The 26,765-nt window shown below is 41.7% G+C and overlaps 1 protein-coding gene across 1 annotated transcript in view; it reads right to left on the bottom strand.

Annotated features, from left to right (window-relative positions):
- FAM184B (family with sequence similarity 184 member B) overlaps window positions 1–26,765 on the bottom strand; it is a 111,383-nt gene that overhangs the window by 22,277 nt on the left and 62,341 nt on the right. The window contains exons 8-10 of the mRNA XM_024741812.1: window positions 12,724–12,830; window positions 1,859–1,988; window positions 847–1,038 (exon numbers count right to left, since the gene is read on the bottom strand). Coding sequence (XP_024597580.1) covers window positions 847–1,038; window positions 1,859–1,988; window positions 12,724–12,830 — 429 coding nt within the window. The remainder of the gene's footprint in view (window positions 1–846; window positions 1,039–1,858; window positions 1,989–12,723; window positions 12,831–26,765) is intronic.

The following is a 26,765-nucleotide window of genomic DNA, read 5'->3' as shown; positions in this document are numbered from 1 at the left end:
TCCCACGTTTTTTCATTTAATCATCTTGACATCTCAAAGAAGTGGGTCTCAATATCCCCAATTTATAGAAGGGGAAATTAAACTTGAGGCTTTAATTCAGTGAGACCCTTGAGTACCTAGCTACTATGAGCTAGGAGAGGATTCGGTAATGGACAGGTGGAGATGGTTCCTGGCTTCAAGGGGCTTCCAGTTTGGTGAATTTGATCATATAAAGAGGGAATTAGCGTGTGAAGCCAGCCCGCTGTGTGAAGCCCGTGGTGACAGTGTGCTATCTGTAACAGTAGGAGTAGGAGCCCATCTCCTGAGACAGCAGGGAGGGAAGGCCTTCTGAGAAAGCAGAAGGTAGAGGTGACAGGTGAAAGGTGCCTGAACCTCCCTGCTGATTACACATCGCCGAGGTCATCATTGCTTTCCAAGCCCTTCGGAAGGTCTATTTCTGCTGAGCTGGTCTTTCTCAACTCTGGGCTGCCCTCCTCTTTTTAGCTGCCAGGTTGAGCCTGACTCCTTAGCACACATCATGCATAACATTGCCCAAGTCATGAAAGAAAGTTGTTCTTACAATATCAAGATCATGGGCAGATGGGGAAAAGCAGTACCAGAAGCTCAAGGGACCTGAGTCTGAATCCTTGTCTTGCCACTTACTAGCTGTGTGACCCTGAGCAAGTTACTGAACCTCTCTGAGCTTCTTTCCTCATCCAGAAAAAGAGAATATGATAATAATGACCTCGTAAGATGATTGTGGGGACTGGAGATAATGTACATAAGGCACCTCATAAATCGCCGAGCAGGTGCTTGCACAGCAAGTGCTCGGTAGTAGTTAGTGGACGTCATCGTTAGCACCCTTACCTTGACTTCCTGGTTTTTGGCCTTCTCGAGCATGCGGAGCGCTCTCTGGTGGGCAGCCTCGAGCTGAGCTTTCGCCACCTGGTTCTGCTGGACGCTCTCCTGGAGCTCGCGGTCGGAGAGCTGCTTGAGTGCCCGCAGGTCCTCCCTGTAGTTGCTGGTGCACTGCTCCAGAGCCTGCTGCATCTGCGAGACCTGCCCGCCAGAGCATCCGACCTCAGGCTGTGCCCCTCACCCTGCCTGGGATTTTCTTTAAATATAAAAGCTTTCTGAACGTCTCCGCAGCCCAGCTGAGCCTCCTCTATCCAAGGGAACTCTGAGGCGGGTAGAAGCTGCAAGCGTAAAGAATCTGGGGACAGTAAAGAATCTGAGGAGCTCCTGGGGGGCTCCTCAGCTACAGCCATGGATGCCAGGGAACAGGGAAGAAGGGCTGGAACGTATGCCACCCAAGAGAAATCAAGAGACCAGAAAACCCTCCAAAGGTCTACACAGCAGCCTCCCTTGCATGCCCCCCGCCCCGTGCCCAAATCTCACTTTCTTACAGAAGCTTTCCCTGACAACCCTATTTGGCATTATATGCACCCTCTCATCACCAGACAGCCTCCAAATCTCCTTCATCCTGCTCTGTTTTTTCTTTTTCCTGAAGCCCTTAACATGTTCTAATATACTATGTGCTTTGCTTATTTCCTATGTCTAGCATTTTTTGTCTGTATCCACCTCCTCTGCTAAAATACAAGCTCTGTAATGCAAGACTTTTGTCTGGTTTGTTCACTGATGATATCCAAGCACCTAGAAGAGTTCCTGGCTCCTAGCAGGCACGCATGAGCCATAGCAGGTGTTGAATGAATAAATAAACAGAACCAAGAATCCCACCTCACCCTGGACCTGGAATACCCTCCCCAGCTTGAACAAGAATCAGGCCCTGCATGCATTTCCAAGGTTGTCTGCAAGACTAAGGAAGAGGTAGGGTCTCACTCAGCATGAGGGTACATCCCCACCACGGCTGTCCTTCTACCTGGGCTTGCAATCTGGCCTTCTGGCTCTGCCACTCCTCTTGCAGACGCTGGATTTCCGGTGCCTTCTCCTTTGGCAAAGAGCCCAGCGGAGGCTGCAGGTCACCTCCCTCCTTGAGGGGCACTTCGATCCTTTGAAGATATGGAGGCCAAAATCACAAAAGATCCCAGGCTGGAAATGACATGGTCACCCTGATAGCATTTCAGCCACTCGGGCTGGGGGGAGGGAGCTCCGATGGCGGCTAGTCGAATGAGAGACATCTCACTTGGACTTTAAAAAGCCACTTGACTACAGATTCTCAGTGCTATTGCACTTGGGATACTGTCAAGATTCAGCTGGACTCACCCGGCACCTGTTTTAGTGGGTGCTTAATAAATGATGATTAATTGTCAGAATGACTGAGAGCTTAGAGTTACTTATATGGGGTCCCTGGGTCTCATTTCACAACTTTTCCTGCATATGGAAAACAAAACAAAACAAAACAAAACAATGATGCTTTACTTGAATACAGTACTTTACACTTTTCAAAGCACACTCAGAACTTTTACTGGCTGTTCCCAGCTATAGATAGGAGGATTATAAATAGACCTTTTTGTGTGTGTAGCAAGAACAAGAAAACGCTGGTTTAAAGCTCCAGGAGTTTCTGCATTCTAGAAGAGATGCTACAAATATTTTTGGAGGAGACTTCCCTGTACTCAGTTCTGGGCTTTTAAATCAGCTGAGAAATTCAAATGTGATTGGTTGAGATTGTAAAGTTAAGTATTTATCCTGTTTAACAGTGCAAAAGGATGCCACACGGTGGGCATCTCTGCCAAGATGGCTGGGACTCAATGACGTTTTGCTTCCTCTGGCAAAGACATCAGGCCAGAGGACCAGAGGTTAGGGAGTTAGGGCCCTGGACTGTGAAGAAAGGCCATGATAAGAAGGACTCTGGCTTGGCAGAGGTGAAAAGGCCCAGCAACATGGCCAGAGGGGACCCTTGAAAGGAAGGGCAGGATGCTAAGGGCAGCATAGCAAAGTGGTTAAGAGCATGGACACAAGAGCCAGATTGCCCAGGTTCAAATTCCAGCTCTACTACACTGGTTATGTGACCTTGGCTGAGCTCTTCAAATTGTCTGGGTTTCCTCTTCCTTAACACAGGGTTAATAATAGTACCTTTCACACAGATTGTTATAAAGCTTAATAGAGTGAATATCTTAAAAAATGCTTAACACTATGTCTGGCACATAGTTAATAATCACATAAAAAATTAATCAAACATTTAATAAATTGAGAAGTTTTCTTTCTCTGCATCCTAATTCTCGTAGGTTATCCTCAAACTTTTGGAAGCTATGCTAAACATAACCATATTTAAGGAACAATAAAGGGGAGATACCTTGGTCTGAGCCCTGGTTAGGAGAAGCCAGAGGTGACAGACAGTGAAGCAGTCTAGAGCAAGAATGATAAGCGACACTACCAGGCTGGATGTGTGGAACAGGTAAACTTTCCCTGGGGAGGGGACCAGACTTTCTCCCAGGGCTCAGTTATTATTTTAAAAAATGTTTTATTGAGGTAAAGTTTACAGTATTGAAATTATGTGTACAATTCAATGAGTTTTGACAAATACACACAACCATAAGAGCAACACCCCAATCAAAATATAGAACATTTTCATTACCCAAAAACTTCCCTGCACCCTCTTCCAGTCAATCCACCATCCACAGGCAGCCAACGCTTTGATTTCCATCACCATAGAGTAGTTTTGCCTGATCTTAAGCATCATACAAACAGAATCACCTGGTACTACATAATGTCTCTGGAATTCAACCACATTGTTGCAAATGTCAGTAGTTCGTACTTTTGGCTGCTGAGTAGTATTTCATTACATGAATACACCATGATTTGTGTATCCATTTTCCTACTGATAAACAACATTTCAGCTGTTTTCACTTCTGGATTATTATGAATAAAGCTGTTAGAAACATCCCTGTACAAATATTTTTGTGGATATATGTTCCCATTTCTTTTGCTTAAATACCTAGAATTGGAATTGCTGATAGGTATATGCTTAATTTTTTAGGAAACTATCAAATGGTTTTCCAAAGTGGTTGTACCATTTTACACTCCCAGGAGCAATGCATGAGAGTTCCAATCACTCTACGTCATTGCCAACATTTTGTGCTGTCAGTCTTTTAATTTTAGCCATTCTGGTAGGTGGGAAATGGTATTTCCTTTTGGTTTTAAGTTGCACTTCACTGATGACTAATGATGTTGAGTACATATTCATGTGCTTATGGGCCATTCATATATCTTTTTTATGGAAGTGTCTGTTCAAACATTTTGTTCATTTAAAAAATATGCTTGTCTTTTTATTGTTGATTTATAGGTCTGTGGCTTGTCTACTCATTTTCTCACTGGCATTTTTTTAATGAGCATACATTTTAATTTTGATGAAGACCAATTTATCAATTGTTTTTGATGATTAGTATTTTCATGTCCTAAGAAATCATTTCCTACCCCAAATTTTCAAAGATATTTTCCTATTTATTATAGTTTTAACTTTATGTTTAGATCTATGGAACATCTCAAATTAATTTTTATGCATGGGGTGAGGTGAGGTTGAAGTTTATTTCTTCTCATATGTTTATCCAGTTCCAACACCATTCATTGAAAAACTTTTCCTCTCCCTATTAAATTGCCTCAGCACCTTTAAGAAAAATTAATCTAACATCTTTGTGCAGGTCTATTTCCAGAACCTTCATTGTTTTTCATTGATCTATTTGTCTATCTATATACTGATACCATATAGTCTTTATTACTCTTCATAATGTCTTCATAATGTCTTAAAATCAGGAAAGCCTGAGTCCTCCAGCTATGTTCAAGATTCTTCTTTTATCTAGGTCCTTTGCTTTTCCGTATCAATATTCAGAACAGCTTATTTATTCCTACAAATAGGGCTATTGGGATTTTATATGGGATTGAACTGAGTCTATAGCTCAATTCAGAGTAAATTAAGATCTTAACAACACTGAATGTTTCAATCATGATCATTCTGTCTGTAAATAAAGATAATTTTATTCTTCCTTTCTAATTTGTAGCTCTTTTTCTTGCTTTATAGGACTGGCTAGGACCTTCATGACAATGTTAAGTAGTGAAAGCAGAATTTTTGCCTTGTTTCAAATTTTAGGAGGAACGTGTTCAACATTTCACCATTATGCATGTTTACATAGTTTATCATAGATGATCTTTTTCAGGTTGAAGAAATTCTCTTCTATTCATGGACTGAAGAGTTTTTATCATGAAAGGATGTTAAATTTTGTTGAATGCTTTTGTACATCTATTGATATGATTCTTTTTTTTAATAATTTTTTAAAATTTATTTATTTATTTTATTTTTGGCTGCCTTGGGTCTTTGTTGCTGTGCATGGGCTTTTCTCTAGTTGCAGTGAGCAGGGGCTACTCTTCATTGCGCTTCGTGGGCTTCTCATTGGGTGGCTTCTCTTGTTGCAGAGCACGGGCTCTAGGCACGTGGGCTTCAGTAGTTGTGGCACTCGGGCTCAGCAGTCGTGGCTCACGGGCTCTAGAGCACAGGCTCAGTAGTTGTGGCGCAAGGACTTAGTTGCTCCGTAGCATGTGGGATCTTCCTGGACCAGGGCTCGAACCTGTGTCCCCTGCACTGGGAGATGGATTCTTAAGCACTGCGCCACCAGGGAAGTCCTGATGTGACTCTTTTTTCCCTTTATTTTTTAATGTGATGAATTACATGATTACCATTCAAATGTTAGACCAACCACGCATTCCTGGGATAAATTCTACTTGGTCATGATGTATTATTCTTTTTATATATTGCTTGATTTTATTTTCAAACATTTTGTTGAGGATTTTGCATGCATGAAGAATATTAGTTTGTCTATATTGGTGAATGTTTTAGGTGCCTTGAAAAAAATTTATTCTGTAGTTGTTCAGCATATTGTCTATAGGTATCAATTAGATTAAATTAAAGTGTAGTTCAAATCTTCTATGTCCTTGCTGATATTAGTTTAATCATTCAATCAAGTACTCAGAAAAGGGTGTCAAAATCTCCAAATGTGATTGAGAATTTCTCCCTTTAGTTCTCTCAGTATTTGCTTCATTATTTTTAAAGCTTTGTTATTAGGTAATACAGATTCAGAATTGTTATGTCCTCCAGATGAATTGACCTCTTTACCCTTATGAAATATCCCATTTTAATCCCTGGTAATACTCCCTGTTCTGAAGTCTACTGTGATATGAATATAGCCACATTAGCTTTCTTATGTTTCATATTTGCATGGTATGTCTATTCCTACCCTTTTACCTTCAAACCTATCTGTGCCTGTATTAGGGCTGCCATGCAAAATACCACAGGCTGGGTTGCTTAAAAAGCAGAAACTCATTTCCTCATACTTCTGAAGGCTTGAAGTCCACGATCAAGGTGTCAGCAGGTTTGGTTTCGCTAAGCCTTCTTCTAAGGCTTCTATTCTTCTGAAGCTTGCAGATAGCTATCTTCCTTCACCTTGTGTCCCCATGTGATTGTCCCTCTGTTGGCATTACCAGTGTGCTAATCTCCTCTTCTTATAAGGACATATTGGGTGAGGGCCAATCTAATGACCCCATTTAACTCAATCATCTATTTAAAGCCCTATCTCTAAATACATTCACATTCTAACATACTGGGGGTTAGGGCCTCAACATATGAATTTGGGGGGCAGGGCACAATTCAGCCAATAACAGTGTCTTTATGCTTAAATATCTCTCTTGCATACAGCATACAGTAATGTCTTATCTTTTTATCCTCTCTGGCAATCTCTTTCTTTTTACTGATGTCTTTGTTTCATTTACATAGTAATTATTGAAATGGTTGGGTTTAAATCTATATCTTCCTATTTGTTTTCTATTTGCCCAATCCTTTTTCTTATTGTTCCTCCATTCTTCTTTTTCTATCTTACCTGACAAATATTTTTTAGGATTCCATTTTAGTTCTTTTATTGGATTTTTTTTAGCTCTTCTTTGTATTCATGTTTAATGTTGCTCTATGGATTACAATTTCTATCCTTAACTTATCACAGCCTACTCAGAGTTACTATTTCACCTCTTCATATAAGTCCCTTATAACACAATAATTCCATTAATCTCTGTTCTTTGTGCTAGTGTGGTCATATATTATTCAACTACATGCATTATGAACTCCATAATACAATTTTTTAAAATTATTATTAAGCTGTTAGATGTCTTTTAAAGAAATTAAGAGAAGGAAAAACAGTAGTTTTTTATATTTACCTATACATTTACCCTTTCTGATGCTCTTCATTTTCTCCTGTAGATCCAAGTTTAAATTTGGTGTAATTTCCTTTCAGCTTTAATAAATTCCATTGTCATTTATCATACTGCAGCTTAGCTGGTGAAAAATTCTCTTAGATTTTATATACCTGAAAATGTTCTATTTCAGTCTCATTTTTGAATGATATTTTCACTGGATTTAAAATCTGGACTTGACAGGTTTTTATTTTTTTTTTCCTTTTAGTACTTTAATGATATTGTTCCATAGTTTTCTGGCTTTCAGAAGAAAATAAGGCTGGAAGGCTGATGAGAAGTCAATTGTCATTAGTATTTATGAAAAGTCAACTGTTCCCTGTATGTAATTTGTCTTTTTAAAAAGCTGATTGCTTTAAGATTTTGGGGCGATTTTTTTTTTTTCCAGCAGATTTTCTGTGGTGTACCCAGGCATTGTTATCTTTGGATTTATTCTGTGGGGAGTTCACTGAGCTTCTTGAGTATGTAAATTGATGTCCCATGCCAGTTTGGGGGAATTTTCAGTCATTATTTTTCCAAATATTTTTTCCTCCTCCATTTTCTTTCCCTTTTTTCTCTTGGGCTCCAAATACATGCATATTAGACCATTTCATATTATCCCACAAGTCAGGAAGAATCTCTTCATTTTTAAAAAAATTTTTTTTCCCCTAATTCTCTGAACAAGACAGTTTCTACTGATCTGTCTTTAAGCCACTAACTTTTCTTTCATGGTTTTAATTTGCTGTTAAGCCCATCCAATGAGGTTTTCATTATGGATATTGTACTTTACAGTTTTAGAATTTCCGTTAGTTTCAAGGTTTTCATTTCTCTGCTGAAATTCCCTATTTGTTCACTCATTATAACAATCTTTTCCTTTATGTCCCTGAACATAGCTCATACAACTGCTTTCAAGTCCTTGTCTACTAATTCCAATATCTAGGTCATTTTAGGCTTTATTGGCTGATTTTTTTTCTTGATTACAGGTTGCACTGTTCTGCGTCCTTCCACGTCTCATAATGTTTTCATCAAATGCTCAATATTGTGGATAATACAATGTAGGGAGTCTGTATTATGAATTGTTTTCAAAAGTGTTGAGTTTTGTTATGACAGCCAGTTAAATTACTGAAGGCTCTTTCTGATCCTTTTAAGCTTGGATTTGTCTTTTGTTAGAGCAGGTATATTTCAACACTGTCCTTTGTTCTAGGGTGTGGCCCTTACCCTATAGGGTATGTTTCTTACTCCTAAAGTGTTACTTTTCTGAGGTCTCAACTAAATGCTCAGAGAGCTCAGAAAGGCCTTTTTATTCTGGCTGAGCTGAGACTCCAATGTCTGCTAGCATTGAATCTCTGGTATCTTCATCTTCCTCAGCACCATGGCAGCAGCACACTCCCAGGCCTCATGGAGTCCCAACTTGTACATGCTCACTCAAGCCCCTGGCAAGGACCTACGGAAAACTCTCATAAATTTCTGCCCTCCATCCCCCCCACATAGGATCCTCTCTTCTGGTACCCTACCTTACAAAGTCCAGCTGCTTTAGCAGCCCTGAGCCCTGACATCTGCCTGCTCAGCTCAGCTCGCCTCCAATTCTCTGCACTGTGGTTGGCACTGTCCCCAGGGAGAGAGGCAGGAGCAAATGTGGAGTGATTACGGGATTCAACTCATGTCTCCCTTCTGAAGGACATGGTCCTTCTCTGCATATTGTCCTACTACTCAAAAGAGCTGTCTCATATATTTTGCTCAGTTTATAGTTGTTTACAGAAAGAGGGCAAGTCTAGTATCAGTTACCCTGTCATGCCTGGAAGTGGAAGTTTCAGTCCTTATTATTGAGTATTAAAGGAGAGACTGACCTTGGAAAAGTAGAAAAACTGTGGAACTTCATGTGGCACATAAGAACAGCTGCCCTAAGTTGAGATGTAGTTAAAAGCATGAGTTTTGGAGCCAGAGAAACTATCATCTGGATCCTACCATCTACTGGCAGTGTAAGTAGATGGGCAAGTTACTTAACCTCTCTGTCCTTCAGTTTCCCTCATCTTTAAAATGAAGTACTTCAGGGACTTCCCGGGTAGTGCAGTGGGTAAGAATCCACCTGCCAATTCAGGGGACACGGGTTCAAGCCTTGGTCTGGGAAGATCCCACATGCCATGGAGCAACTAAGCCCATGTACCGCAACTACTGAGCCTGCGCTCTAGAGCCCGTAAGCCACAACTACTGAGCCCACGTTCCACAACTACATAAGCCTGTGAGCCTAGAGCCCATGCTCCGCAATGAGAAGCCACTGCAATGAGAAGCCCGCACATCGCAATGAAGAGTAGCCCCAGCTTGCCACAGCTAGAGAAAGCCGGCGTGTAGCAGCAAAGACCCAACGCAGGCATAAATAAATAAATATTTTTAAAAATAAAATAAAATGAAGTATTTCAATAATGGTGTCTACCTAATGAAGATGAAATGGGTTATCCAACATTCAGTAAATATTTTCATCATCATCATTATTCCCTGGAACACCACTAATGGGAATTCCCCTCTCTTACTCCATTTTATTGCCCCAAATTCCCTCATATCCTAAAAACCTGATCTTATCCTACCATCTCTCACAAAGCAAGCCATAGCTAACTCTCCTGACTCCCCATGCTCCCTTTGAAGTTGATTGTGACCTGCTACCCCCCACCTCAAATCAACAGCCACTGGAAAAGCCACCTCCCTCTTACAGCCACCATGCCAAAAGTTCCCTGACAAGCATCCTTCGAGGGGTTAACTACTGAATACGTAGCCTCACCCCTTAAAGGAGCCAATGCGTTTGTTCTGTCCTGCAGCCTCTAACCTTGGATCTTTCTATTCCTTTCTCATCACTGCTTAGCCTTTACACTCCCACTAAAACCACTGTGGAAAAAGCTTACAGACCCCACACCTCCTCATTTGGTTCTATAGTTGAGGAACCCCTTTATCAATATAGCTATGTGGGAGAAAAAGACAAGTCTGTTGTGACCACCACTGCTGTTGCTCTGCCCAGCATCTTCTCCTTGGGGAAGCCTTTCCTCTTTCCATGGTGGTCCTGTTTAGTCCACAGGGTTTGGGTGCAGCTAACTCTGCCCTCATCATTAGCTGGCCCCAGGGAAGGGCATGTGACACATACCTGGCCAATCAGAGCCAGGCATCTCCTTAGCCAGAAAGACTGGCTCAGAGATGCACATGTGTCCCAAGTTGGGCCCCTTAGAAACTTCTTTCAAATTCCTGCCAGTATTTTCACAGTAAAGATTATTTCTTTCCCTTTGGAATTGTGAGTTTTAAACAGGACAAGATTTGTGGCTGCCAGTGGTAAGTGACAGTACCAGGATTTAGTCTGGAGGCCTGACTCCAGAGTCTGTGCTCTTTAACTTCTATGGTTCTACACCTCATAGATCCTGAGACAGAATCTGGAGGGACCTGTGGAAGTATTATTAGCTGAAGAGTTCACTGGACTACAGGGTACCTGACACTGCCATTGATATGATTTAGGAGTATAGGCTCTGCTTCCTCAATGCTATAAGTGTTTCTGTCCCCTCAAAATTCATATTTTGAAGCCTATTGCCCAATATAATGGTATTAAGAAATGAGGCCTTTGGATTCTCTACAGATTAGAAAGAGAAAAACAAATATATTAATGCATATATGTGGAACCTAGAAAAATGGTACAATTTTTGCAGGGCAGAAACTGAGATACAGATGTACAGAACAAATGTATGGACACGAAGGCAGGAAAGTGGTGGTGGGGGGTGGTGGTGGGATGAATCGGGAGATTGGGATTGACATGTATACACTAATATGTATAAAATGGATAACTAATAAGAACCTGCTGTATAAAAAAATAAATAAAATTCAATAAATAAATAAATGTGAATACCCATTTAAAAGAAAGAAAAAAAAAGAAATGAGGGCTTTGGAAAGTGATTAGGTCATGAGGGTGAAACCCTCATGAATGGGATTAGTGCCTTTATAAAACAGACCCTAGACAACTCCCTTGCCCTTCCACCTTGTGAAGACACAGTGAAAAGATGCCTTCTATTAGGTAGAAAGTCAGCCCTCACCAGACACAGAACCTGCCATCACCTTGACCTTCGACTTTCCAGCCTCCAGAACCATAGAAATAAATTTCTGTTGCTCATAAGCCACTGCTAAGCAGTCTGAATGGACTATGGCAACCAACTACTTGAAGAGCTGCCAGATGGTAGCATGGCTTCCATGTCATCTGTCAGGACCCCACACAGCCGATGATTAGTGTGGGGCAATGGATTATAACTGTGGTGGCCTCAGAATCACCTGGGAAGCTTTCTCAAAAGACATAGGGCTGGGATGTACCCAGACCCACTGTATCAGAATCTTGTGAGGTGGTGTGACAGATCATTATTGTTCAGCAAATATTCACTCTCCCCTTCCTCTGCCTTGTGTGATGCTATGGATTGAATTGTGTCTCCCCAAATCTACATGGTGAAGCTTCAATCACCAATGGTGGTATTTGGAAATAAGGCCATGGGAGGTAACTAGGTTGGGCCAGTGGAGCCCTCATGGTGAGATTAGTGTCCTTATAAGAAGAGACACAAGAGAGACCTCCTCCCACACTGTCTGCCGCCTTTCTCTTCACCATGTGAGGACACAAGAAGAAGATAGCCATGTGCAAACCAGGAAGAGAGTTCTCACCAGGAACTGAATGGACCAGCACCTTGATCTTGGACTCCCCAGCCTCCAGAACTGTGAGAAATAAACTTCTATCGTATGGTATTTTGTTATAGCAGCCCAAGCTAACTAAGACATGTGGCAAGCATATTCTCCTCTGCCTAGGGATATTAGTTTTGGTCATGTGACTTGCTTTGGCCGATGGAATATGGGTAAAAATGAGAGAATGCAGTTCTGAGTGTAGGCTTTAAGAGGCACTGCATGTTTCCATCATATTTTTTGAGTTTCTTCTCTTTACCACGACAACAACATGCCCTGGAGAGGCTAATCCATCAGTCTCAGTCCCAGCATGGGAAGCCATCTGAGCAGACTTAAACTCTACCCATGGTTTGGGGCAGAGCAATAACAGCTGACTCTCAGTCAGGAAACAAGCTCATATAAAAATAGCAGAGCTTAGCAGAGCCAAGAATAAAGATAGCTGACCTATGAGCTAAAACCACCGATATTTTGGGAATGTTGGTTACAACAGCAAAAGCTGACTAATATAGGTGATAAAGGTGGGAGATTTCCACTCAGTGACTAAGCTCCCTCATCTCCCTTACTTAGTTAAGAACACTTGGAATAATAGGGAGCAGAGGTTTGGGGCCAGTCCAGGTCTGTCTGAATTTGGGGCAGTTTATTAACCCTTTTGAGTTTCAGGTTCTTAATATACAAAAGGGTCCCTCTGGGTTGTTGTGACAATTAAATAAGATAATTCAGGTAAAGTCCATAGCTGTGCTGGAGGCATACAAGACATGTCTGTTCCCTCCCTAAGCATCATGCAGGGGGTGGTGATAAACACGTGAGAACAGAATGAATGAATGAATGAATCCTTCCAAGTCTGAGTCCTCATTCACTGGAGACCTCAGAAGCCTGCCTGTCCTCCTGTACCTTTCCTCTTCATCACTGTTGGTTCCTTCTTCAGCTGCTAGCTTGTCTTGAAACTCTTCTCCTCTGGGCAGAGTCTGAGAAGGTTCATTCGGCCTCAAGTATGGATCCTAAGGCAAAAACAGGTGCAAGATGAGACGAAGTACAGTTCTCTGAGTCAACTTGTGGTTTATCAAACCAGAGGGTGGAGGAGAAAGAGCCCCCTGCAATCCAGTGGCAGTGCCCAGCTCGCAGGCCTGTGATGATTCAGTGCTGAGCCCCCTGCCTTGCTTAGGAGCAGTGTCAGCCCTTATCCCCGTGTCCTGTTTCCAGTCTACCAAGCATGTCACACAGCTGACGAAATTAAACCGCGGAGCGAGGTAGTAGCTTGTCCACGGTTCCCACCAGTGAGGAGTGGAAATGAAATGCCATCGGGGAATCTGACCCTGCTGTGGGGATCTGAGAACAGTGCCAGCAACAGCCACTGGTCTATAAGTGGGAGCAACTGGTATTATTATTATATGCATTTTACAGGTGGCAGTCTGCTACATCCTATCACACAGGATCAGAAAACATGGAACTTGACCAGAAGCTTTGGGAAATGGGGTATGGTGGGAGGACAATATGGAAACCATGAGGTAATAATGAGGCTTCGGAATTTTCTATGAGGTTGAATTTGTCTGTTATCATTTCCCCTTTCTGCAGAGATAGAAAGGTGAAGACTTTCTTATTTTGATTCTTCTACTTGTTACAGTAACCACTGTCCACGGAAAACAGGGTAAGACAGGCTAGGACAGATTTCTTTGTTGAGAAATCTCATTAAATATTAGTAAATTGCAACCTGGGCTTCTTGCTAACTATGTGCCTGGCCTTGAGCCAGCCTTGTCTGTTTTTTCTGGACCTGAGCTTCATGAGCTGTAAAACAAAGGGGTTGGTTACATCTGTGGTTTTCAAACTGTGCTCCAGGGACCCTCGGGGGTGAGAGGGGCAAAGCTGAGGCTGTAAGATGTGGCCTTGGGCTCCCCTCCCCACTTGACACAGAATGAAACTGCTTTGGTTGCCTTCCGTGTACTCTAATGTCTGAAAGGCCACCAGTGTCAAGGCCAATGATGACCTCCACGTTGCCAAATCCAATGGTCACTCCTCGGGCCTCAGCTAACAGGACCTCTCTGCAGAATTGGAAATATCTGATCACTCCCTTCTCCATGCAGCCCCCTCTCCTGGGTTTCCGCCTCTCTTGCACCTGCGCCTTTTCGGTCTCCTCTGCTAAAACTTCCTCCTCCCCTGCCCTAGACCTCAGTCCTTGGACTTCTCTTTTCTCTCTCACTCCTTAGTGTCTCATCTAATTCCATGGATACTGATGACAAACAATTTTATCTCTATTTCCAAGTTTCCCCCTAAAGTCTGGACTTGTATATCCAACTGCCCTCCAGATAGCTCTTGGATGCTTAATAAGCTTCTCAAAACCGTCACACGTCCAGAACTGAATACTTGGTCTCACTTCCTCCAAACGACAAGCATGTACCTGCTACAGGGCCTTTGCACTGGTTGTTCCCGCTGCCTGCAATGCTCTACCCTGTGACATTTATGTGCTTCCTCACTTCAGTCACCACCACCAAGAATCCTTCCCTTGTTTAAAGCTTGGGCTCTGGCAGCCGACTGCCTATGTTTGAATCCCAGTTCTTCTTATTGATGATGTAACTTTGGGAAAATTACTTAGGTTGTCGTGAGGATTAAATGCATGTAAATGTAAACGAATGTAACATCCTTGGAACAGTATTAGCTACACAGTAAGTACTCAAAGTAACATTCCCCAGGATTATTCTCTGACTACCCTTCTCTAAAATAACACCCCCTCCCACTTTCTTTTTCCCACCTTGCTGTACGACCTCACTGTTTGTTTTCCAGTGATGTTAATTGTCTACTTTTTAATTCTGGTTCCCTCACTGGAAGGTAAGCCCCATGAGGGCAGGGACTCTGCTCTGTTTCACCATTGTTTTCCTGGTTCCGAGGACAGCGTGTGGCACATGGTTACGCTCGGTAAACATGACATAAATAAACCCAAATAACTCACGGGCCACTCTAGGACAGCAGGAGGACCATTTTCTCCCACACTCACCCCATGCTCCCACCATGTCCCCTGGGGGCAACAGCTGGGACTAACTGCACTTCTCGTGAGAAATCTGCAGGGCACGCGGCTGGAAGGTGTGGGTGTAGGGACGGCTGTGGCCCAAACTTTGGGTGTTTTCCAGCTCTGCTCAGGAGCCCTTAGTGCCTTCATAATTCTTAAGTTCCGAGAACTTTGTGGTGTCTCTAAGTGGGACAAAATCTTGATCCCATGTGATGTTGGACCCCTCTGAAGAATCAGGGTGGCGGGGCATTTGGGAAGTGACTGTCCACCCCTGCCCGGAGGACCTGTCCAGAGTGCCCAACAGCACAGCCTGTTAGAGGCTAAGGGGCCATTCTGCCTCCACAGCCATTCTACCTAAGCCCTTGTCTTCCCTTTGTGGGTGATGTGTTCTGAGCCAACGTAGTTAAGTCAGAGCTACATTTCCCAGGATTCCCTTCCCTGCATGTTCTGGGCCAGCTGACTTTGTGCAAGGTCTGGAAGATGAGCACAAAGCAGCAGGCTTTATCTTTCTAAGCCTCTGGATGCCTGATGCAGGGCTCCAGGGGTGGCTGGAGCTCATGCACACTGTCACCAATCTGCTGGCTCAGCTTGGTGGACTGGGCAGTTTGGGAGCTCTCAGCTCTTCTGCCTCCTGCTGGACCATCCCTAGGCTTCTCTGTGTCCTGGGCCAAGGGCACGTTTGGCTCTACGATGAAGGATGCCAGACTCTCCCACAGGTCACACGTATCACCAAAGCTGGAGCTTCATCAGCCTCAGAAACTGACACTGTTCCAGCTCAGTTTCAGGGTTGCATTCGCCCTTGGTCTTCCCCATTCTACATCTGTCCTTCTTTCCTTCTGGCTGCCTGCCCTGCTTTAGGCCCACTTTAAGCCCCACACCAGATTCCGGAGCAACAGTTGAACATAAAGTATTTAGCTGGCTCCCACAATCATGTCAGGTTATTTCCCAAAAGGAATTCCATGTTCTATATCATTTCTAGTAATTTGTTCCTCTGGTCAAACCCTAACTGATGCACAGTCTTTAATCTCCAGACCCCACTTATCCTTCAAAGCTCTACTCAACTGTCACTTCCTCCATGAAGCCTTCACAATCTCTTTTGTTGCAATTATGCTCTTTCTTCTCAAAGTTCCCATAACAATTATTTTGGTACCATAATTTGTTCACAATATTTAGTGGTCATTTACTACGTTCCAGGCACTGTTCCAGGACACAGCAATAAATGAAACAGACAAAAGGTTTTCTGCTTTGTATTAGTTATAGAAGTGTTCTCCCTCTCCCATCCTGGAAGATAAATGAGGGTAAAAGTAATCCCAGGTATAGTTTTCAAATTGTTATAAGTCCTACAGCCAGTAACTAAGAACGTTCAGCATGGCCATTTTCCATTGCCTGAATCCTCTCTCTTCAGTGTGTGTAACTGGACACTGAAGTCTAACTGGTTGACATGTTCTAGGTGCAGGACCCAGTGAGTTTGCTTCATTGTTGTGCGCTTTCAAAAATGATGTCACTGACCAGCTTACAATCTCCACGTGGACCTGAGGCTAAAAGGACCACCTTTGCCTTGTACTTTCAGGTATTTGGGGCATTGAATTATCTTGGAGCTCTCCAATTCTTATAAAGCCCAGAGCAAAGATCATAATCTAAGCAAAAGAGCTTTGTGAGACAACTGTTATAAACACATGTTCTGTATAATGTGGGGGAAAATTGCATAGTAAATATGGAACAACAAAAAAAATCAGAATAGCGTAATACTGTACTATAAATACATACATGATGATCAAAGTTAATTAGTCCAGGTTTCAAAAGGAAAATGGAAGGTTACAAGGAAAATAAGTGGCCAAAACAATCTAAATGGTACCAGTAATCACAATAAATAAGAAGTGGCTCAATTCAATATCAACATCTCCACCCTGGTAAAAGGAATCATTCACTAAAAAGCTCTAATAATGAAATTGTAGACACCTAACAACAGAGACTGAAAACATAAGGCAAAGTGTACAGAAATGTAGGGAGAACTAAGCAAATTTATAGTGGGAGATTTTAATGCATACCTCTCAGAGACTCATACATCAGGTACACAAAATGAGCTAGGATATGAAAGATTTGAACAAGATTAATAAGCTAAGCCTAATAGCTAAAAAAGAATAGTAATCACTGCTAACGTTTATATGATGCTTGGTGCGCACCAGGCCCTCAACTCTCTGAGGTGTGAATCATTCCATTCTAAAGGTGATGAAACTGAAGCAGGAGAGGATATGTACCTTGCCCTAGGTCATACAGTGAATATATCACAGAACTAGAATTCAAATATATAAACTTTAACAACCAAACTGAGACTACTTCTTTGCTCTCACATAGGAAACATTAAAAAAAATTGACCCCACAGCAGGCTACAGAGCAAATCTCAACATAGTTCAGAGTGTTGACATTCTAAAGACCATATTATCTAATGACAATGCAATAAAATTAGAAAACAATAAGAAATTAGGTTTAAAAATGAGACAAACTTCAAAACTCTGGGATACAGCTAAAGATATATACTTAGAGGGAAATTCGTAGCCTTAAAACGTATTTATTAGAGAGCATTTAAGAAGTTAGAAAAAGGATAACATAATAAACCTGAAGTAAGTAGAAGGAAAGAGGTATGAAAGACAAAATTAATGACATAGAAAAAGATAGATCTGACCAACATATCTGAAAGCTGGCTTTTTGAAAAGACACATCAAACGTGTAGTAAGACTGATCAAGAAGTTCAAATGTACTCTGAGCCACTGTGAAGACCATGAAAGAGAATGTGCAGGATATAATTTCTGGGCTACCTTATCGACCACTGATATATCCTGGGCAGGAGTCCAGAAACAGGAGAGGATGGAAAATGCTTAAAAAGGCTGATGATGCACTCGGATGACTACACCAGCTCCCCACTACATAGCATTCATCCATTTCCATACATTAACTCATGGATGCCTGCAACTCAGTGAGGTGGGCAGGAAAGACACCCCCATCCTTGTGTTACAGAGGGGGATCTAAAATCAGAGAAGTCTAGCGACTTGTCTCAGGTCACACGGCCACTGGAGAACAGCACAGGACTGGACTCCTGGGTCGTTCCACTACCATTCGTGTCATTCCATGTGACTGCACTGGCACTCGGCTATGCTGTTAGCATGATCGCCAGCTGCCAGTGTCAGGGCCTAACTGGGTGAGTTCAAACTGGGTGGTACAAAAGTGCTGCTCATAAGTATCTAAAAAGAGACACTCAAAATCAACCTGAGAGATGAAGGCTGTGTGACCTGAGACAATCAACAGGGAGGTAAACTCGGTAATCTTTTCTGTTTCTGTTCAGTTGTTTCCAGCCCCCATGACACCAGAGACAAGAGCATCCTTCCTCCCAAAAGGGAGATGAATCCTCCCCCTCCCTGCAAGTAACTGAAGGACCCCAGTGTTCTTCTAAATCATCCTCTGGCCAAGGTTAATTTTTGAAGGTGTTCCTAATCTAACTCAGAATGGCACCCTCAGTCCCATTCATTCAGTTGTCATGTCATGGATCAGTTAATGTACAAGGAAGTGTAAACATCTGCCTCATTCAGGTATGTTAAGTGCTGGAAGGATAAAGATTAATGAGATACAGTTCTTGACTTCAACAAACTAATGGTTCAGCAGAGGGGACCAACAGACCGTATAAATGACAAAAACATTCCCTTCCTTCACCCACCCTCCTTCTGTACTTGGTGTTTTGGGTCAAAGTGCATCATTCAAAAGGAGCTGGGATGCCATCTGAGTATTTCTCAAACGGACTTGACCATGGAAATGAACAGTTGGCTGAAAGAGCACTTTCAAGCCCGCCAATACTCATTTCTCTGAATTCCAAATGGAGCGGACTCTCCAACCTCCCTTTTCTGTTTGTCTGCCTGTGATCCCAGTGAGTTCCTCCCAGGACCCACCCTGAGCCACTCTCGGTGTATCCTGAGTTAACTGCCCCTAATTCACACTCTTGGGTTCCCCATCAGGCATTTCTCAGGTTCTGCCCAGGGCTCTCTCCATTGTTAAAGTGTGCACAGAAAAATAAATAACTCTGCTTCTCCTCCAACCATCCACTGCAAAAGCGTCCTCCCAACTCCCCCCAAGCTGGTTATTTTAAACCCATGTTCACATTAGGTCTTCATCTTTCATCTTCTAGGCAATGAACCTCACCTAGACTGTTTCTATTTTAAAGGAATACCCATGCCCAGGAAATCTCCTGGAAGGAAATATTGAAAGTCATTCTCAAGTTCATTTGACAATCTTTCAAAGGTAGCATTACGTACATCTTAAAATAGAACACCTAATGCAATGGGGTTTTGCTGAAATGATTACAGGGGACTGTAACAGATACTACAAAGTCACCTTACACTTATAGACTCTATAACAGTTTTGAAAAGTGCCTTTACGTGCTTTCTTCTGTTCATTACAAGTCTCTGGAGGGGTGGAGGGCAGGGATTATCACTGCCACGTTACTAACGAGAAGTGGTATAGAATCATGGTTTGGGCCCTGGTGCTGCTCTTTGGGCCTCAGTCTCCCTATCTGTAAAGCAAGGATAATAATAACACTTGCCTTGGGACTTCCCTGGTGGACCAGTGGCTAACACTCTGCACTCCCAATGCAGGGGGCCCGGGTTTGATCCCTAATCAGTGAACTAGATCCCACATGCCGCAACTAAGAGTTCGCGTGCCGCAACGAAGATCCCGCGTGCCACAACTAAGACCCGGCACGGCCAAATTAAAAAATAAATAAATATAAAAATAAATAAATAACACCTGCCTCATAGGGTTGTTGTGGGACTGTGTACTGCACTACATTATTGGTACTTGATCTATGTTTGCCACTAGGAGTAGTGAGGAAACTGATCTCAGAGAGATAATTACATAATATTTACTTCCTGCATTTGAAATGGAGCTCTCCAAGGACCAGGACTGGGCCTCACTCACCCCGGCATCCAGCCCTGTGCCTTGCACAGTGATAGCACTCATACATACTTGTTGAGGTGAAATGACTTGACTAATAATGACCACAAATGACTCTCCTTTTTCTTCTGGAGACGGTGCAGGCAGGGATCTATGAAAACTTTGCCCCTTCTCTGCCCCCGGTTCACTGTGACCCAGGCACCAGAAACTTCCAGAAAAAAAGTTTCCTTTAGAATTACCAAGACATGGCTTTCTGAAAACCAATGAAGAACACTGTGAACCTAAGAGAATCAAGGAGACTAGACATGAGAGAGCAGGACAAACAGCTCAGTGGAGTCTCAGCTGTCTATGATGGGGACAGAGCCATACTCAGGGTTGGCAACCCTCCCTCTTCATATTCTGGGGGTGGAGTGAAAAGTCTGCTCTCAGTTGGCCTTATTATTTATATCTCTCTTGACTCACTGAAATGTTCTGGCAGAAGAGCAAAGAACAACCTTTGTCACGTCCCACGTGGGTGCAGGGTTCACCACACTGCAGTGTGCTGCTCACACACCATCCGCATGAGCCTGGACTTTGCACCTCCAGGGCCTCAGCAAAGGTTTGACTCGCTTGGCTGGTATAGAGTTGGCTTGCCAAAAATATCTGAATTAAATTATAAATTTTCTCTGATTGATCAAGTTCAGAAAGTTGTGTAACCTGCTGTGTTGGCAAGGTTGTGGGGAAACAGGCACTTGCACGTGCTGCCATGGGGGTACGCTGACCACCTTGATGGAAGGCAGTGCAGCAAATCTATCAAAGTTAAAGCCACTCATACCGCTGGACCCAGCAAATTCTACGATGGTAAGAGTTAGTACCTACTGAGCTTTTACACGTGCTGGGTGCTGTTTTCATCGCTGCTTATATATTAATTCCTTTAGTCCTCACAAAAACCCTGGGAGGTAGGTACTATCATCAGACCCATCTTACAGGGGAAGAAGCTCAAGCAAAGAGACTTTAAATCAATTGTCCAAGATTCTTTAGCCAGTAAGAAACCAGGCGTCAGGTTCAGGGGACAGCTCGCTTAAGCACTATGCTACACGGTATCCCTCTACGGTGTTATCCATTTAAGTATTATCTATAGTGAAAAATTAGAAACAAACCAAAAAATTCATCATAAGGGAAAAGGTACATGTATTATAGTTTTTCTGTTCAAGGGAACACTAGACAGTTGCTCTTTTTTTAAAAAAATGAAGTTGATATGGAAGTGTACTGCTGTGTTACAATCACCAAGCTATAAAAATTTAAGTTTAGAAAAAAGCAGAGTGAAGGAGAGAATTCTATCATTTTCAGAAGAAAATAATATATTCATAATGATGCCTGCATATGCACCATATGAAAGGAGATACAAGAAGGGGTGAAACAAAATAAGACAGGGAACTGGGGGAGGGGGCACGCTTTTCACTGTATACCTTTATGCACCTTATGAATTCTGTGCTTTGTAGGTAGGTTATCTTTTTGAAAAGAAAACTCAGTTTAAAAGAACAGACTAGGAGATTGGTCCAAGATGGTGGAGCAGAAGGACGTGTGCTCACTCCCTCTTGCAAGAGCACCGGAGTCACAACTAACTGCTGAACAATCATCAACAGTAAGACACTGGAACTCACCAAAAAAGATACCCCACATCCAAAGACAAAGGAGAAGCTGCAATGAGAAAGTAGGAAGGGAGCCATCACAATAAAATCAAATCCCATAACTGCTGGGTGGGTGACTCACAAACTGGAGAACAATTATACCACAGAAGTCCACCCACTGGAGTGAAGGTTCTGAGCCCCATGTCAGGCTCCCTAACCTGGGGGTCTGGCAATGGGAGGAGGAATTCCCAGAGAATCAGACTTTGAAGGCTAATAGGATTTGATTTCAGGACTTGGACAGGACTGGGGGAGAGACTCCACTCTTGGAGGGTACACACAAAGTAGTGTGTGCATCAGGACCCAGGAGGAAGGAGCAGTGACCCCATAGGAGACTGAACCAGACCTACCTGCTAGTGTTGGAGAGTCTCCTGCAGAGGGGGGGGGGGGTGGCTGTACCTCACTGCAGGGACAAGGACACTGGCAGCAGAAGTTCTGGGAAGTACTGATTGGCGTGAGCCCTCCCAGAGTCCACCATTAGCCCCAACAAAGAGCCCGGGTAGGCTCCAGTGCTGGGTCCCCTCAGGCCAAACAACCAACAGGGAGGGAACTCAGCTCCACTTGTCAACAGACAAGCGGATTAAAGTTTTACTGAGCTCTACCCACCAGAGCAATACCCAGTTCTACCCACCACCAGTCCCTCCCAGCAGGAAACTTGCACAAGCCTCTTAGATAACCTCATCCACCAGAGGGCAGACAGCAGAAGCAAGAAGAACTACAATCCAGCAGCCTGTGGAACGGAAACCACGTTCACAGAAAGATAGACAAAATGAAAAGGCAGAGGACTATGTACCAGATGAAGGAACAAGGTAAAACCCCAGAAAAACAATTAAATGAAGTGGAGATAGGCAACCTTCCAGAAAAAGAATTGAGAATAATGATAGTGAAGATGGTCCAGGACCTCGGAAAAAGAATGGAGGCAAAGATCGAGAAGATACAAGAAATGTTTAACAAAGACCTAGAAGAATTAAAGAACAAACACCTAGAAGAATTAAATAAACAGAGGTGAACAATACAATAAATGCAATGAAAAATACACTAGAAGGAATCAATAGCAGAATAACTCAGGCAGAAGAACAGATAAGTGACCTGGAAGACAGAATGGTGGAATTCACTGTTGTGGAACAGAATAAAGAAAAAAGAATGAAAAGAAATGAAGACAGCCTAAGAGACCTCTGGGACAACATTAAACACAACAACATTCGCATTATAGGGGTACCAGAAGGAGAAGAGAGAGAGAAAGGACCAGAGAAAATATTTGAAGAGATTATAGTTGAAAACTTCCCTAACATGGGAAAGGAAATAGCCACCCAAGTCCAGGAAGCACAGAGAGTCCCAGGCAGGATAAACCCAAGGAGAGACACACAGTAATCTAACTGACAAGAATTAAAGACAAAGAAAAATTATTAAAAGCAACAATGGAAAGATGACAAATAACATACAATGGAACTCCCATAAGGTTAACAGCTGATTTCTTAGCAAAAACTCTACAAGCCAGAAGGGAGTGGCAAATATATTTAAAGTGATGAAAGGGAAGAAACTACAACCAAGATTACTCTACATGGCAAGGATCTCATTCAGATTTGATGGAGAAATCAAAAGCTTTAGAGACAAGTAAAAGCTAAGAGAATTCAGCACCACCAAACCAGCTCTACAACAAATGCTAAAGGAACTGCTCTAGGCGGGAAACACAAGAGAAGCAAAGGACCTACAAAAACAAACTGAAAACAATTAAGAAAATGGTAATAGGAACATACATATCAATAATTACCTTAAATGTGAATGGATTAAATGCTCCAACCAAAAGACACAGGCTCGCTGAATGGATATAAAAACAAGACCCAAACATATGCTGTCTACAAGAGACCCACTTCAGACCTAGGGACACATACAGACTGAAAGTGAGGGGATGGAAAAAGATATTCCATGCAAATGGAAATCTAAAGAAAGCTGGAGTAGCAATACTCATATCAGATAAAATAGACTTTAAAATAAAGAATGTTACAAGAGACAAGCAAGGACACCACATAATGACCAAGGGATCAATCCAAGAAGAAGATGTAACAATTCTAAATATATATACACCCAACATAGGAGCATCTCAATATATAAGGCAAATGCCAACAGCTATAAAAGAGGAAATAGACAGTAACACAATAATAGTGGGGGACTTTAACACCTCACTTACACCAATGGACAGATCATCCAGACAGAAAATTAATAAGGAAACACAAACTTTAAATGACACAATAGACCAGATATATTTAACTGATATATATGGGACATTCCATCCAAAACCAGCAGATTACACTTTCTTCTCAAGTGCACACAGAACATTCTCCATGATAGATCATATCTTGGGTCAACAAATCAAGCCTTGGTAAATTTAAGAAAACTGAAATCATATCAAGCATCTTTTCCGAGCACAATGCTATGAGATTAGAAATCAATTACAGGGGGAAAAAACCATAAAAAAACCCACACACACACTGAGGCTAAACAATACATTACTAAATAAACAAGAGATCACCAAAGAAATCAAAGAGGAAATCAGAAAATACCTAGAGACAAATGACAACAAAAACACGATGATCCAAAACCTATGGGATGCAGCAAAAGTAGTTTAAGAGGGAAATTTATAGCAATACAATCCTACCTCAAGAAACAAGAAAAACCTCAAATAAACAATCTAACCTTACACCTAAAGGAACTAGAGAAAGAAGAAAAAACAAAACCCAAAGTTAGCAGACGGAAAGAAATCATAAAGATCAGAGCAGAAATAAATGAAATAGAAACAAAGAAAACAATAGCAAAGATCAATAAAACTAAAAGCTGGTTCTTTGAGAAGATAAACAAAATTGATAAACCTTTAGCCAGACTCATCAAGAAAAAGAGGGAGAGGAATCAAATCAATAAAATTAGAAATGAAAAAGGAGAAGTTACAATGGACAGCACAGAAATACAAAGTATCATAAGAGACTACTACAAGCAACTCTATGCCAATAAAATGGACAACCTGGAAGAAATAGACAAATTCTTGGAAAGGTATAACCTTCCAAGATTGAACCAGGAAGAAACAGAAAATATGAACAGACCAATCACAAGTAATGAAATTGAAACTGTGATTAAAAATCTTACAACAAACAAAAGTCCAGGACCAGATGGCTTCACAGGTGAATTCTCTCAGACATTCAGAGAAGAGCTAACAGCCATCCTTCTCAAACTCTTCCAAAAAACTGCAAAGGAAGGAACACTTCCAAACTCATTCTATGAGGCCACCATCACCCTGATACCAAAACCGGAAAAAGATACTACAAAAAAAGAAAATTACAGACCAATATTACTGATTAATATAGATGCAAAAATCCTCAACAAAATACTAGCAAACAGAATCCAACAACACATTAAAAGGATCATACACCATGATCAAGTGGGATTTATCCCAGGGATGCAAGGATTCTTCAATATATGCAAATCAATCAATGTGATACACCATATTAACAAATAGAAGAATAAAAACCATATGATCATCTCAATAGTTGCAGAAAAAGCCTTTGACCAAATTCAACACTCATTTATCATAAAAACTCTCCAGAAAGTGGGTAGAGGGAACCTACCTCAACATAATAAAGGCCATATACGGCAAACCCATAGCAAACAGCATTCTCAATGGTGAAAAACTGAAACTGTTTCCTCTAAGATCAGGAACAAAACAAGGATGTCCACTCTCACCACTATTATTCAACATAGTTTTGGAAGTCCTAGCCACAGCAATCACAGAAGAAAAAGAAATAAAAGGAATCAAAATTGGAAAAGAAGAAGTAAAACTGTCACTGTTTGCAGATGACATGATATTATATAAAGACAATCCTAAAGATGCCACCAGGAAACTACGAGAGCTTATCAATGAATTTGGTAAAGTTTCAGGATACGAAATTAATGCACAGAAAGCTCTTGCATTCCTATACACTAACAATGAAAGATCAGAAAGAGAAATTAAGGAAACAATCTCATTCACCACTGCAACAAAAAGAATAAAATACTTAGGAATAAACCTACTTAAGGAGGTAAAAAACATGTACTCAGAAAAGTATAAGACACTGATGAAAGAAACCAAAGATGACACAAACAGATGGAGAGATATACGATGTTCTTGGACTGGAAGAATCAATATTGTGAAAATGACTATACTACCCAAAGCAATCTAAAGATTCAATGCAATCACTATCAAATTACCAATGGCAGTTTTTACAGAACCAGAACAAAAAATCTTAAAATTTGTATGGAGACACAAAAGACCCTGAATAGCCAATGCAATCTTGAGGGGAAAAAAATGGAGCTGGAGGAATCAGACTCCCTGACTTCAGAGTACACTACAAAGCTACAGTAAACCAGACAATATGGTACTGGCACGAAAACAGAAATATAGATCAATGAAACAAGATAGAAAGCCCAGAGATAAACCCACACACCTATGGTCAACTAATCTATGACAAAGGAAGCAAGGATATTCAATGGAGAAAAGAAAGTCTCTTCAATAAATGGTGCTGGGAAAACTGGACAGCTACATGTAAAAGAATGAAATTAGAACACTCCCTAACACCATACACAAAAATAAACTTAAAATAGATCAAAGACCTAAATATAAGACCAGACACTATAAAACTCTTAGAGAAAGACATAGGAAGAACACTCTGTGACATAAATCACAGCAAGATCTTTTTTGACCCACCTCCCACAGTAATGGAAATAAAAACAAAAATAAACAAATGGGACCTAATGAAACTTAAAAGCTTTTGCACAGCAAAGGAAACCATAAACAAGACGAAAAGATAACCCTCAGAATGGGAGAAAATATTTGCAAACAAATCAATGGACAAAGGGTTAATCTCCAAAATATATAAACAGCTCATGCAGCTCAATATTAAAGAAACAAACAACCCAATCCAAAAATGGGCAGAAGACCTAAATAGACATTTCTCCAAAGAAGACATACAGATGGCCAAGAGGCACATGAAAAGCTGCTCATCATCACTAATTATTAAAGAAATGTAAATCAAAACTACCATGAGGTTATCACCTCACACCAGTTAGAATGGGCATCATCAGAAAATCTGCAAACAACAAATGCTGGAGAGGGTGTGGAGAAAAGGGAACCCTCTTGCACTGTTGGTGGGAATGTAAACTGATACAGACACTATGGAGAACAGTATGGAGGTTCCTTAAAAAACGAAAAATAGAATTACCATATGACCCAGCAATCCCACTACTGGGCATATACCCTGAGAAAACCATAATTCAAAAAGACACATGCACCCCAATATTCACTG

Source organism: Neophocaena asiaeorientalis, unplaced genomic scaffold, assembly GCF_003031525.2.
Source record: "Neophocaena asiaeorientalis asiaeorientalis breed wild unplaced genomic scaffold, Neophocaena_asiaeorientalis_V1.1 scaffold218, whole genome shotgun sequence".
Lineage (NCBI taxonomy): Eukaryota > Metazoa > Chordata > Mammalia > Artiodactyla > Phocoenidae > Neophocaena > Neophocaena asiaeorientalis.
The sequence above is the reverse complement of the archived record's forward strand: the minus strand, read 5'-3'. Positions and strand labels throughout refer to the sequence as shown.